The sequence below is a fragment of the Diplotaxodon limnothrissa genome, linkage group LG8, assembly GCF_057381915.1.
Source record: "Diplotaxodon limnothrissa isolate DT_005_m linkage group LG8, D_limnothrissa_male_GT1.1, whole genome shotgun sequence".
Lineage (NCBI taxonomy): Eukaryota > Metazoa > Chordata > Actinopteri > Cichliformes > Cichlidae > Diplotaxodon > Diplotaxodon limnothrissa.
Window position 1 is genome coordinate 5,497,166 of NC_140603.1, and position 14,011 is coordinate 5,511,176.

General features: G+C 44.6%; 1 protein-coding gene across 2 annotated transcripts in view; it reads right to left on the bottom strand.

Annotated features, from left to right (window-relative positions):
- Window positions 1-1,504: 1,504 nt before the first annotated feature.
- Window positions 1,505-14,011, bottom strand: part of caskin2a (CASK interacting protein 2a) — a 50,123-nt gene continuing 37,616 nt past the window's right edge. The window contains exons 11-22 of one of the 2 annotated variants that reach the window (XM_085360347.1): window positions 11,980-12,108; window positions 11,633-11,719; window positions 10,717-10,844; window positions 10,460-10,535; window positions 7,834-7,907; window positions 7,636-7,746; window positions 7,150-7,251; window positions 6,915-7,053; window positions 4,442-6,697; window positions 3,928-4,165; window positions 2,998-3,003; window positions 1,505-1,601 (exon numbers count right to left, since the gene is read on the bottom strand). In XM_085360347.1, the coding sequence (XP_085216473.1) occupies window positions 1,505-1,601; window positions 2,998-3,003; window positions 3,928-4,165; window positions 4,442-6,697; window positions 6,915-7,053; window positions 7,150-7,251; window positions 7,636-7,746; window positions 7,834-7,907; window positions 10,460-10,535; window positions 10,717-10,844; window positions 11,633-11,719; window positions 11,980-12,108 (3,443 nt within the window). The remainder of the gene's footprint in view (window positions 1,602-2,997; window positions 3,004-3,927; window positions 4,166-4,441; window positions 6,698-6,914; window positions 7,054-7,149; window positions 7,252-7,635; window positions 7,747-7,833; window positions 7,908-10,459; window positions 10,536-10,716; window positions 10,845-11,632; window positions 11,720-11,979; window positions 12,109-14,011) is intronic. The other variant, XM_085360346.1, reaches the window with a different exon arrangement.

Sequence of the window (14,011 nt, forward strand, 5' to 3'; positions counted from 1 at the left end):
TGGACGCGGAGGTTGCTCAGCGGCCCTCCTCCGGGGAGCAGGAATGGGTGCAGGCACCAGCATGCACCAGCTGCTTCCACCTGAGGAGTGGGTACGGGTGTGGAGGCAGACGGCATCCTGGCTGGCCTCACCCTGGGGACCGGAGCAGATCGGACACCTGCCACTCCCATACAGCTGTGGTGGCCAGGAACGGAGCCGAGCCGCCAGAATCATAATCACGTGCACTCGGTCTGGTCCTGCAGTTCATCCACTTCTCAGCGCGACACCGCCGTCTGCTCCCTCCGTGTGGCCACCAGCTCAGCCACCATTTGGGCCAGCCCCTCCCCTGCCCCGCCACAGAGTGTTTGTGACATATTTTGTGAGCCTATACTGCATTCAAAGACCTATAAGAGTGTAAGACAAAAGCAACTAATTGCTAAATGTTGTCAGAAATCTGGCACATAAAACCTCTGTGGGATTTAGTCTGAACACTGCTGGAACAACATTTAACACTGAACGAAAAAAATGGGAACAGGAAATGCTAAACGACTGATTGTGAAATTAAAATGGGAGAGACAATGTTCTAAAAAATTTAAAGCCTCTTAAAAATTTGATGTCAAATTCACATCGAGTTTGTTCATTTAAATATATAATCAAATATATAACTATCAGTTAATACGCCAATTAAACATTTTGGCAGCAAATGAAGACTCCATGTTCAGTCACTCTGAGTTCATTAACATGTTGCCTTCCACGAAATGTTTTGGCCACTGCTGAAATGAAACAGCGTGCTGACGGTACCATACCAACCTGAGATGAGCTCTGTTACTAAATAACTTTAAAACCAATAAGCATCTGTTTTTACTGACAGTAACAGTGCTTTAAAGAACAACAACAACAAACACTTGTGTTAAAACAGGTCCACGCCAATCCATCGTACATTTATGAAATATAATTCTTTCCCTATATTAAACAATCATTTCCCCACGCTACAGACCATAAGCAGCAAAATATACATATTAGATCATCTTGCTAATATACAATAGAATGGGTTAAAGCAGCCAATAGGAACTCTTTTGGTTAAAAAACCCCCAACATATATAAGTATAAATATAATCACAGGTCAATATGTTAAGTATAAAGATATTTGACTACACACATAAACACGTGTCTATATATACACAGGTTACATGGATACAATGGACTCTTATTCCCTTTTAGTGATACTGAAGATACTGAACAACATCGGGAAGCTCTTCTGGCGGCTGTTTGTACTCCCTCCAATAACTTTCCCAGGTGTGTGTCCTAAGGCGAAGTGCTCAAAAACAGAGGAAAAGCTGTGCAGGAAAGTCCTCAAATATTCACAAACTGATTGATCTTAAACCCCAGGAAGTGCTGAGCTCCACACTCTCTGTTCTTCCCAGCATCTAAGGTTCCCTCTGACCCCGTGCTCACTGTTCGGATTTCTGTCTGCTGCTCCCTTGAGACAGAAACTTTTTCTGTGTGCAGGACAGAAGTTGGGAGGTCACTCCAACATGGCGTCCAGTTGGTCGGCCAGGTCATCAAACATGTTGCCAATGTCATCCAGAATATTGCCTGCTGCCTTCACTGTGGTGCCCCCACTAGGAAACAGATGGGACAATGTGAAGTAAAAAAAGAGTTAAGCTAACTGTCAAATTAACTGGTGATTCAGAACAGCTATGAATGTGAGACAAAGTGTTTGTATAGAAAAAAAAGCACTATATGAATGCATGGTATCGTGTAGCTTGTAGTCAAGCACTCTGGCATGCACAATCACAGAAGCTCCACTACAACCATGTCTGTCTAAAACAGACCAATCACTTTAAGGACATCTTAGCCCCTGTCCCCACATCAGGCATGTTTGCTTTCTTTCCTGTGAAGATCACTAAAGCTCCTCGGCGGTCCTGGAACAGGATTATCCATTTAACTGTTTGCTGATCCTCAAACATTAGCTTTTCTTGTTTCAGGAATTTTATGACACTGTAATATTTTCATCACAAGATTTAGCGTCAGACTGGCGTTGTGTCCAGGGTGTATAACACCTTTCACCCCATGGTTGCTGGGATACGCTTCCCGTGACCCTGATAAGGATAAGTAGAAGAGAATGGATGAATAAATAGGTGGAAAATATATTCTTCTACGAGCGGTTGTGACATTATAACACGTGGGTCTGCAACAAAGCTAGCACGTCAAGGAAGCTTGTGTTTGTATTTGTGTAGCTATAGCTAGCTCTCAAGGCTGAGTATTAGTGATTATGGCTAAAACTAGACCCTCGGGAATGCTGCTGTATTCATTTCCTCAGCCACATGCCCTCAGTACTGAGCTGGGTGAGGCACTGAAACAGCTTGGCCATGGATGGCGGAGCTAGCTTGTCTGCTCCACAATCATTCATGGCCACTGCCTTGTGCAGTGACTAGGCCTTGCAGACAGATTTGTCATCAGCATTTGAGTTAATTTTCTCAGCCTGACATTTGAAATGCTAAATTTAAATGAGTCTGGTCTCCCTTTCAGGCTGACTGAGACCACTCATGGTGTAAGACTTCTTTCCACATGCTGACCTTATGATGGCAAATAGTGTGTACTTCAGAGATAAACCCAACTATAGTAAAGTGGTTCTGCGCCTTAACCCAGCCTCTGTGCCTAAGGTTAGGGAGTCTACCTATTGTTACCTCGCTCTCAGGCTATAAGCCCCTGCCATCTGCTGATGAGAACGAGAGGCGGCTTAATTCGCTGTGGCCTGTCTGAGAATTATGCATTTATGTAGACAGAAATAAGGGAATTGTAAAAAGCAATCAGCTCTCTGTGTTCCAGGCTCCTTGGCACATAGGGAAGCCTATACCAGCTGTCACAGTGGGTGGTAGACGATATTGTGATGGCATATGAATGCCAGGGATAGCAACCTCCTGCGCACCTGCGTGCACATTCTACCTCATGGGCCCTTTTTAAGGGTGTTTCTTGGCAGGAGCATCTGTGCAGCTGCTAGTTGGAAATTTCTACATACATCTGTTAGGTTTTACTGCCTTAACATTAACCTTCACTGGCACACTCAGTGCTTACTGTGGGCTCTTAAATTTGTGTGAGGTGGTGCTCTTCCTGGGTGGAGAAGTTATAGTGTTTGGACCATGCAATCTCAGAGGGGTCTACATCTACCATAGTGCGCTACCAAGAGAGGTTTGACAGACAACCTTGGCTACTATCATAACTTTGCAAACTGAGTTTGGCTCATTGCAGCGCCCATTTGCATGGACATCAGGAAGAACTACTTTGGGTATGGGTCCAAGGGCTGTTATAAAGGGGGTCATGCCAAAGGGCGCTTTTCAAAGTGGAATACCAAGCGAGGTTTGAAAGAGAACCAGGTTTACTCTAGTAACCTCTCTTTTCATCAGTGTGGAGCAACAAATAACTAGAGAACTAAACAAAGGACAAAGTTAATGCTCGAGGACCTTCACTGAATTCTGCAGATGTTTTTGGCATTTTCCCTGTTGCTAAATTTAGAGTTAGCATGAGCAGTGCAGTGCCAACTACACTGAGACTACATGTTTCTATCAGTGATAACATTTGGCCTTCTCTCAATTTTAGAAACTTGAAAAAAAGAGGGCAGGTGCTAAAACAAAGAAGACAAAAGAAAAACTGAAAAAGAAATTTTGTTTTGTTTTTTTCTTTGGAGATTCATGATTTCAAGTTTTCCACAGGTTATATAGACTGACAACAGTAAAGCTTGTAGACGGTGTCCTCACTAGGGACTTTAGTTACAGCCCAGCAGCTGATCTGTCAGATCTGCTGCATGTTCACAAGGAACAGTTCAAACAACCAGTGCAAACCAACGGTTACCGCGGTACCACAGCTCAGCAATCAGTATGAAGAGCACAATATTATCATTCCAGGTAAAGCACACCACCCCAACTACACCAATACAATACTTCTTACCCGTCCACATTGCTCCCCTGTGCCAGTTTGGTCTCCACTACTTTGAGAGCAGCTTCCAGTGATGTACTAGTTTGCTCTAGTTTCTTCTGGGCCAGCATCTCCACACTGGCCACACCAGGCGGAGTTACCCATCCTTTTCCTGGCTGACTGGGTAGTGCCGAGGGTGGGCAGCAAGAGTTCAGCAATGGTGACGGTGGAGCAGCAAAGGCAACACTTTGAGCCATGCTGAGATTCGGACCTGAGGAACAATAAATATTATGTAACCATCAAAAAGAAGCTCGCTGTTAGGAAACAAGTTTAACCTCTTAACATCCACCAGATCACTGGTCGCCCATCTAGAATTGGTGTAGGGACTGGATTATGTTTACACCCGGCCATTTTTATAGCAACTTTAAAAGCTTTAACAAGAAAACCGTCATGCCAAAATTAATCTGAAAGAGTGGATTTGAAAATGTGGCTAAAACAAAAGCCAACTGATGGCCTTGTTGGTATTATATCTTCTTTTCATTGTTACCTGCTGTTGCTGCATAGGTGTTCTGAGGGAGTCTTGACACAGCGACGGCTTTCTGTGGACTCTCAGGTTCGGACGTGAAGGTCTGTCTGTGTTTCGCAGGTTTTGGACTGGACATACAAGTCTGAATGTACATGTTGCTTTTCAGCTTTGGGGAGACTGTGTGAATCTGTACGCTCGTGAGGTTAGGGATGGCTGTTTGTCCACTTGGTTGCAATGGCGAAACAGTTTTTTGAGGAGTTGTTGGTTTGCTGTTGGGGGTTTGTTTGAGGGGACTGGGAGGTTTTGAGGACACTGGAGGCTTTGGGCCTTTGCCCATTGATCCTATCCTCTGGAAAACATTGTGTGGCCACTGAGCTTCATCGTCACTCAGTGTACTGATGTTATTTTGCATGTGGAGGCTGTTGGGTTCTGGGTGCTTGTTGTTTCTGTGTGGGGTGCTAACCTCTTCAGGAGTGGACGCGTCTTTGTCTTTGGGTTTGTGCCGTCTTTTCACCGTGTCAGACTCCTTTAGATTGAACTCTGGGAGTTCAAGGCTGTCTGGGGTCTGCACCGCCTCTGAAGGAGTTTTAACTTCAGCACCCGGCTGACTAACGACTGCTATCCTGGGTCGCTGTTTGATAGTCAGGTTGCCTTCTTCAGCAAACGGTAGATGGTCCTTGGACCTGTGCTTGGGAGATGCAGCAGCACTCTTTGATATGTGTTCAGTTTTCTTTGCTTTCACTTCCTCACCAGAGTCTCTCTCTGTACTTCTACCTCTTTGTCTATTGAAGTCTCCTTCTGTCCTTTCACTTCCTACCCTCCTAAGGCCCCCGAGACCCAAGGCTGGGACAGGTTTGGAGTGCTGAGTGATGGTGTGAGAAGGAAATCCACGTGGGATCGGTGAGGAAACAGGGCTGAATGCAGGTGAAACAGGGAGGTGGGCTGGTGGTATATCTATTCTTCTAGATGGGCTACTGCTGCTGCTGCCTTCAAGCCTGGCTGCGATACTCCTCACACTGCCTGCACTCTCCATCTCTACCCCTTCCTTCACCTCTGGCTCCACTCCTTGGTGGTTTCCTGGTTGACACACACGGGTGTCGTTTACCGAGCTCATCCTCTTAGGTGGGGGTGGAGGCGGACCTTTGCGTCGAGAGCGCACAGCAAAGGAGTGGCTACGGTTGATGTGACGTTGGGCCCCTAGAGGACTTGCATGGCCACGTCCCGGCCTGCGTGACATGGTGGCATAAGATGGCATGACCGCAGAGGAAGCAGAGGTACAAGGGGAAGTGGGATTGTCGTCTTCATCTGGCTCACCATCTGACAGAGCATAGCGATTCAGGCTTTGCGAGCGCTTCTTTTGTGGGCCTTTTTGAGTTTCATTGGCTGGGCCCTGTACAAGTAAGGGCCCCAGCAGCGGGACAGCCCCAGGCAGTGGCTTGGAAAGTAGTCGTGGAGCCCCACTGACTACTTCTGCTTGAGCTTGGATATAACTGAAAGCCTTCTGTGTCGGAGAAGCTTGCGGGGATGGTGAAGATGGGGAGGAGGGTGGGTGTTGTTGAGGCTGATAAGGGCGGTTAGGAGACTGGAAGTGTTTGGCTTTAGGTGGGACAGCTGGGTAGGCAAAGCGGGGCATCTTGCTGGGGGTCAGTGGAGGTGTGAGAGGGGAGAAGGGGATTTTATTTGGGATAGCAGATTGACTCTGATACACCCATGACTCACTGGGTCTCTGTCTACTTCTGCCTCCAGGACTGCTTCTTCCACTCTTCACCTCCTCCCCTGCTCCACTACTTAAACTCTCCTCAGACCGGCTCGATGTCCTGGCTGAAGACAGTACGGCCTGCTGATCCTGACAATGAGCCAAATTTACATTTCCAGAGTTCCCAGATTTCCCTGAGCCCCGCGAACGCATGCCAATGCTCTCTTGACTGACTGACATGGCAGTCCCACCTGCAGCAGAGGACACACCTTTAATGCTGAACATCTCAGCGGGACCTCCACCCGCCTTTCCCATCATTGCACTCTGTAGCTCCACGCTTAGCTCGCTGTCCTGGAAGGAAAGGAGGGCTCTGGGAGTACGAGGGGAGGAGCAACAGTCATTGGATGGAGTGTCAGCGTGTGCCTGAGCATTGTGTGTCGGCGCGTGTTCGATAACCACCAGCTCCAGAGCAGCAGGCAGCTTTCGTCTGAGAGTTTCGCCTCCGGTTCTGTCGGCATGGTTACGAGAGCGATGCAGGTCACACAGTCTCTTCACTGCTAACATTAGTTTCTTCTGATGACCTGAAACACACAGATTTATTTATTTATTACAGAGCTCAAAAAGATTTAATAAAAGTGATCAAACATTCCCCTTCTGTGCTTTGACAATGTCACAAGCAGTCACAGCACACAAAAGATTCAGTTTCAAAGCCTATGAGGCAGAGTACACCCCGGACCAGTCACCGATCAGAGAAGTTATTAGCAGAAGTTATTATAGAAAATTATAGAAATTCCTCACCCAGTTTAGTAATGCCTATCTCCTGCAGGTCCTCCCAGGTGATGTCCTTGACAATGGCAATGGAGTCATAGCCATTGTCACACAATCTTTTCTGGTACTGAGGCAATCCAATCACACTCAGCCATTCCCCCAGGTCCGACTGAACACGACAACACAGACAAAATTTACAATGGCTGCAAGAGCCAGCTATTTACATGATGTATATGGCAAATAAGAGGGAGGACTGATTTCTCACAGGAATGTAATCTGGGAGCCACTCAGGAATGCTCAGCTTGCTAATCTCCATCGATATCTTCTTCCTGTGGCCTGGTTTGGTCACTCCGATAGCTGTAAGATCCTGAAGAATATCCACGCAAATAATGAGTGAATCATTAACATAACCAACAAATGAAAGAATCAACAACAAATCAATTAAATAACTGTACTTTAGCCAAGAGAAATCATTTTTTCATCTGTAAAAAAAGAGTGTAAAAAAAGAGTGCTTTAGTTGCAGTCATGTCAAGTTTTCAATGGACTTCTTAAACCTTTTTTTTTTTAAACATACATATCAGGCTCAGAGGGTTTCAGGCTGAAATGGAACCTATTCATAAAACAGTCATCCCAAGGTTTTATGTAAAAAAAGAAGAAGCAAAAAACAAACACAACTTTAAAGTACAAAGAACAAAGAAAAGTCTAACGGCATAGAGCTAAAAATGCTGAAAATTGTAACATAAATACACACCTCGGGGGTCATTCTGCTGATGGTGGGTACATCATATCCTGCACTGATGAAGCTGGACGTGTACTGCTCGAGCTGGAACCCACACAGCCACTGGTAGATAGCTTCTGAATCCTAACGACAGAGAGGAGATTCATTTCCAAAACCTCTGTGTGTAGAAAACATTTACGCAAACTTGCACAACTCTAAAACTCAGCTCACCTTGCCTTCCAAAAGCTGTTCAGGCCTCACAAAGTCTTTCTGAGGAGTGCCGTTAACCTGTTGGCGGGAACCACCTAAAAAACACACACAATTAATCCTGTGGGATGTGTTTTGTGATGAGTGCGTGGAGGAAGACAGACACTGGAGGAAAAACAAGACGAACCCAAAAAAAGACAGCCATGTTTTCAAAGTAACAAGATTCTGCTTTGTGACAGCAAGAGATCAATCCGGTCTGCATTAGTTGAGTCATGTTAAATCGTTCTTTTCCAAGCAGCTGTGTGACTGAGTGGGGCTGTCACGTCTCTCCGGGTGAGTGAAGCTGTGCCATCTACCAGATCTCATACACCCCTCACTCATCTTATTTACAGTCATTATATACTCAGATCTCAGAGGAACGATACTTTGTTGCCAACTGCTCCAATTTCACTTCTCTTCTTGCCCAAGGCTGAGTCTTTTTTTTCCGCTCTTCTAGTCCTTTCTCACAACAACATTTGATCTTTTCATTTCTCAATAACTTTTATTTAAGACCTCTTACAGACACGCAGATACACCTTGTAACAGGGCAATAAGTAATATAAGACACTGCACTGTCAAGATGTTCCTGGGAGATGAGTTAACTTATTCAGCATGATAATCACCCATCAAAACAACGCAGTCGTGCTTCTTGCGACATGCTCTTTGTACAAGATGGAAAGAGATGAGGAATTTGTGTCATTGTACTGTGGAAAAGTACAACTACAATTCAAATACAGTCAGTTACATTTCTAGGTTAGTGATCGCCCATCAAATCAAGAATGGTTTTAAAGGTGGAGGCAACTGACATTTTTTTTTCTCTCCTCAGCTTTTCTGACTGTTTTTCACTAGTTTTGCATTTGGATAGGAATAGAGGTTGTGCAGGTAGTCCAACTCAATACATGCTATTGCCAGAAGGTTTGCTGTGTCTCCCGGCATAGTCTCAAGAGCATGGAGGAGATTACAGCAGACGGGCAGTCACTGTAGGAGAGCTAGACAGGGCTGTAGGTCCTTAACCCATAAGCAAGATTGGTATCTCCAGGCTTCCTGAAGGGCTTTCACGTGTTTTCCAGTCTTTGCACCCAACTATTTCCAACTGTTTGATTTTTTTAAGCCACTTAAGTCTGACCACGACTCATTCAAGTACAGCATAAGAGGAACTCAATGATCAAATGTAAAACAGTTTTTCATCTTATTATTTATTTATCTTTTATCTGCCCACAACAGACAACAAGCAAAGAAAGAAAGGTTGAAATATTGACAATAACTATCAGACTGTGGCAAAAACACAATTTCTTTCCCATTTCTTTAGCTGAATCTATCAAAAATGTCGAAGATAACAAAGTTTGGCAGGCATAAAATTATATTTCTGCACCAATAAGGTGATTCCCAATGAAATATTAACCAAAAATTTGGAATGCAGTGGGTCCTTTAAAACAGGATCGAACCCTTTCTCCTCTGACAAAACGTCAAACATCATGTCAAATTATAACAACGGTCTTACCCCTGAGAAAAAACGAGAGCCGGAGAGCTCCTGATGTCTCACACTTCATCCTTCCCTCCACCTATCCTTCGTGCAGGGCAGACATCAGCTCCTCTTCCCTGTCTTCCTTCCTCTTTCTCAGGCATTTAACAGATGTCTTTTGCTCCTGATGCTCCCTGTCTCCTCCCTCTTCTCCTGCACTTTAACCCCCCCTTCCGATTCACCCTGAGGTCAACGGGAATTCTCTGCTTCTTTGAGTGTTAACATTTGAAAAGCCTTATCTCAGCAGAATGAACTTAAGTTCTGAAAATACTGTAAACATGCAATCCTGCACCTGCCATTATACCTGACAGCAGAGCACATTTCTCCAGGCCTTTAGTGTTTCTTGTGAAGTAGTGATCTGGGCTTTTATGGCTTGCGTAGATGAAAGAAGATGCTGGTTTTATTGGCTTCAGTGGTGAAGTAAAGTATGGTAAGCATTTACTGTCCCCCTCCATCTCATTTCCTTTCAGACCATCAACAAAAACAGCAGAACAATGCTCTATGATCCCTGCACACAGCAGCCCCGTGGTTTCTAAAGATACAACCCTTTTATGGTTGAAAGATTCATAGGCCAGTATTAAGTAGATAAAGAAACAAAAAAAACATTCTTCTGTAAAAGAAGAATCGGGTGGCTGTAGCTCAGGAGGTAGAGCCACCCCCGATCTACTGATCGGAAGGTTGGTGGTTCGATCCCTGGCTCCTCCAGTCTGCACGTCAAGTATCCTTGGGCAAGATACTAACCCCAGGTTGCTCTCTGATGCATCCATCGTGTGAATGTACCTAGAAAGCACTATGTATAGAGAAAGTGCTCGTGAGAATGGGTGTGATTGGGTGAATGTGGCATGTTGCATACAGCGCTTTGAGTACTCCGGGAGAGTAGAAAAGCGCTATATAAGAATCAGTCCATTTACCATCTACCATTTAAAAGGTCAGGTAAAACAACTGGACTGAAAAAGCAGCCAACCCGCAAAAGAAAAACTCTGAAAGACCTTCAGAAAGTCTGGGACCTTGGAAGAATCACAGCTAACAGAATTATTATTATTGTCAAACAGAGTCACCGAATGAAACATCTGTCATCTTCTTACTAACCTGTGGATCCATCAACCTGTGTGCTGTGGTCCACTCCTATAACGCGGTCCCTTGATTCGCCAGCAGAGGGAGCCAGCTGCACACACAAAACAAAGGCGTACTCAACGATAGAGAAAAGTACTTTAGTGCATTACTGACATCCTCCACACTTTGTTCATTTCTGTTACTATTAGTGAAACTGTCTGCTGTCGACATATGAAGCAGAGCATCTCCTTGTTTTTTAGTGTCCACCTTGGTTGTCTCTGTGCATATCTGACCTTGCCAGCGTCATTGTTGTGGCAGCAATGAATCCCATTCTGTTTGTGGCCGCTCTCTGAGCTCTGACCACTCCCTGCACTGCGGCTGCTACCAACACTGCCAGCGCTGCCGACACTGTTTCTGTCACCTGAGAAGAGCAAAGAAAGCAAAACAGAGAGAGATGACAGACTGACAGGAGACCTGTGGAGTGTCTGAGTTAGGAGACAATTGTAGCCGGCAGTTTATAGGTTATATATTTATATGTGCTGCCTACTGTACTAAAAATAAGTAAATAAATAAATACATAAAAACTATTAAGTCCTATTTATTACTGAAGGATTTATTGTCTCACCATACAGATTGAATCGATGCAAGGTGTTTGTTAGTAAGTTGTTTTATGCTAAGCAAGGCTAATCACGCTCTGCCACTAGCTCCATATTTAACAAAAAGATGCTAATATCAAGCTTCTTATGTATGTAAAGAATTTTCAACGTTTATGAAATTATTAAAACATTATGTTTTAGTGGAATCGACATTCTCTCTGTTCAGGAAATAACTGAATATATATTACATAGTAGAAGAAAAACATTAATATGTTTGCGGAGATTTTCAGAGAATAAGAGGAAGCTCCAACATGCTTAAAAGAAGAAGAACTTAAAAAGAGACCTTCATGCTGCTCCCTCATAGTAATGTCCTGCTGCAAGAGAACTGGTTATGGTTGCTGGATTGTTAGATGTGTATAAAGCAGAGGGTGGGATTTGAAGGGTTAGCATGGTAAGGTCAAAACTCTGGTATATAAAAGGATAAAACAGGAATAAGCTTCTTTAAAAAGACCCAGTTTATCAAAAATGTGGTGACTTGACTGGTCTACAAGTTCACCGGCGATTGGGGTTTCGGTGGGTGGGGTTTTAGGGGTTTAGGACCACACACTCTTACCAGTGGGAGAGCTCCTGAGGACCCAGATTTCCTGAGTGGGGCTAGCAGAACTAGCTGGGGTTGAGAGCTGACTGCCCAATGGAGCACCTAATAAACACACACACTTTAGACAAACGTTCACGGTACACTCTGCCTACTGCAGAACCGGAGCTGGGACTGGATCTATCAAGCTGACACAGCATCAGGGAAAGTTTTTTCATCAAGAAAAAACTGGGATTGGGGTGCTGTTTGGGAGCATATGGACAGAAACATTCCTGTCCAACAATCCTTGCCTTGCCTGGGATAACGTGAATCCACCGCAGGTGGTAAAACAGGGAAAAGGTTGGTGAGTGCATCTGTGTGTGTACCTGCAGGGTCATAGCCAAGGATGTATAAGTCATCAGTCTGAGGGGCAGGGCCGTGACTCGAAGGAGGAGCTCCGGACACAAAGTGTTGTCGTTTGCAAGGCATTGAAGCTTGGCGGAAGAGCATGCCTCCTACGGCCAGGGAGACAGGTTTGGTTTGAGGTGGACATGCATGAGTGAGGGAAAGCAGATAATGCACATGCGTGTTCGGTGGCAGTTTGAAATGCATGCACAGGCATCGAAAGCTCTTTAACCATGCAATGAAGAGCTATGAATATCATCAACTTTAACATTTGTCTCCGTCATGTATTCTTTTTCATTGAGTACATGGAACAACAACTAAAAACAGACAGATCCCCTCTCGGTAAATCCCCTCTACAGTTACATAACAGGCTGCTGAATGGAAGTTTAAGATCACCAAAGACACTGAGAAGGCTTACTCTTCCTTAGTGTGGTATTGGTCTCTGTTTGCTGACATCACTGACATTATCACAGAGCTCAGACACACTATTGCACAGGTGCACACAACCTGCTGAGTTTGCCTCATAAGCAAAGAGCCCATCACCAACTTTGAGGCGAACTCTCTTCTTTCGTCTCTTTCCTCAAGCATGAGCAGTCTCACACACACACGCCCACACACACAGAATACCCCGATGTAGGCTGTGAAGGCTTTAACACTGAGCTGACACTTTGCAATCTGGCCATAGTAATCCTATTAATGTGTTTCTCCGTGAGACTGTCGTGTGTGTGTGTGTGTGGACTGGCTTGTTGAAGACACAGAAGTGTGCACTCATGTCTGGAGCTGTTTTTGGAGCCCTGACTGTGCTGGTCTCTCTGTGCTAGAAAGTCGGGGGTTTTACAGCTGCAAACAAGTGAGGAGCTCATATTCACAGGGATTAAATTTGTTGATTTACAAGCATGCTGAATTCTCCAGCGGCCATGTCTGCAAACATGATAGATCCTGCTCGTGTACAAGTGTGGAGATATTTTGGTAGCCCAGATATATAAGAGTCGTCATGGGTCAAATTAGGTGTTATCAACACCAAAATACAGTTGTCTGAATTCATGTCCACAATAAATGTGTTTGCCCAGGCTGGTGGTACTTCAGGGGTCCGTTCTTCGTACCTCGCTTACTACATCCAAGATCAAATCATCGCGCTAACTTTGAGCTCGCTATCCCGGTTCTCCGAACACACCTGTTGTTGACGATTAATATAGCTGGATGAAGTAATGTGAGATCACTGGGTGTCGTAAAAGGGGCTACGAATCGATAGTAGAAACATTGATCGGCAACCCTTTGATTGGTCGGCGAAAATGTCGAAGGAGCGCGCTCAGTATTTTTCAGTAGCAGAGCAAGAACTCTTGATTGAGGGATTTCAGGAGTTTCAGAGTTTAATTAAAACGCAAGGGAACACTGCAAAGGCTGCAAAAGCAAGGAGAGAGGGCTGGCAGGAAGTTGCTGACAAATTAAACTCGTAAGTAATTTAATAATAACAATAATAATGGATTGGGTTTATATAGCGCTTTTCAAGGCACCCAAAGCGCTTTACAATACCACTATTCATTCACTCTCACATTCACACACTGGTGGAGGCAGCTACAGTTGTAGCCACAGCTGCCCTGGGGCAGACTGACAGAAGCCAGGCTGCCATATCGCGCCATCGGCCCCTCTGGCCAACACCAGTAGGCGGTAGGGTAAATTCATTATATTAAATTACATTATATATTATATTATAATATGTTATATTATATCCTCTTTCACATTAGAGCCACAAAACAGGACCCACTAGAACATGGGAACAAGTAAAAGTGAAATATAAGAATATTCCACAGAATGGTAATATTTATCACTTATATTGCTTTTAGTCTCTTGGAAAGAGACCCTGAAATAATCTGTTTGTTTGTTCATAACAGCAACCAAGAAAAGGGCAGAGCACAAAAAGACAGGTGGTGGTCCTGCACCCCCTCGTCAACAAGTTGGTTAAGTAAATAATACCCTCACGGGAAAATCGATATCTCTCTATGAGCACACTGT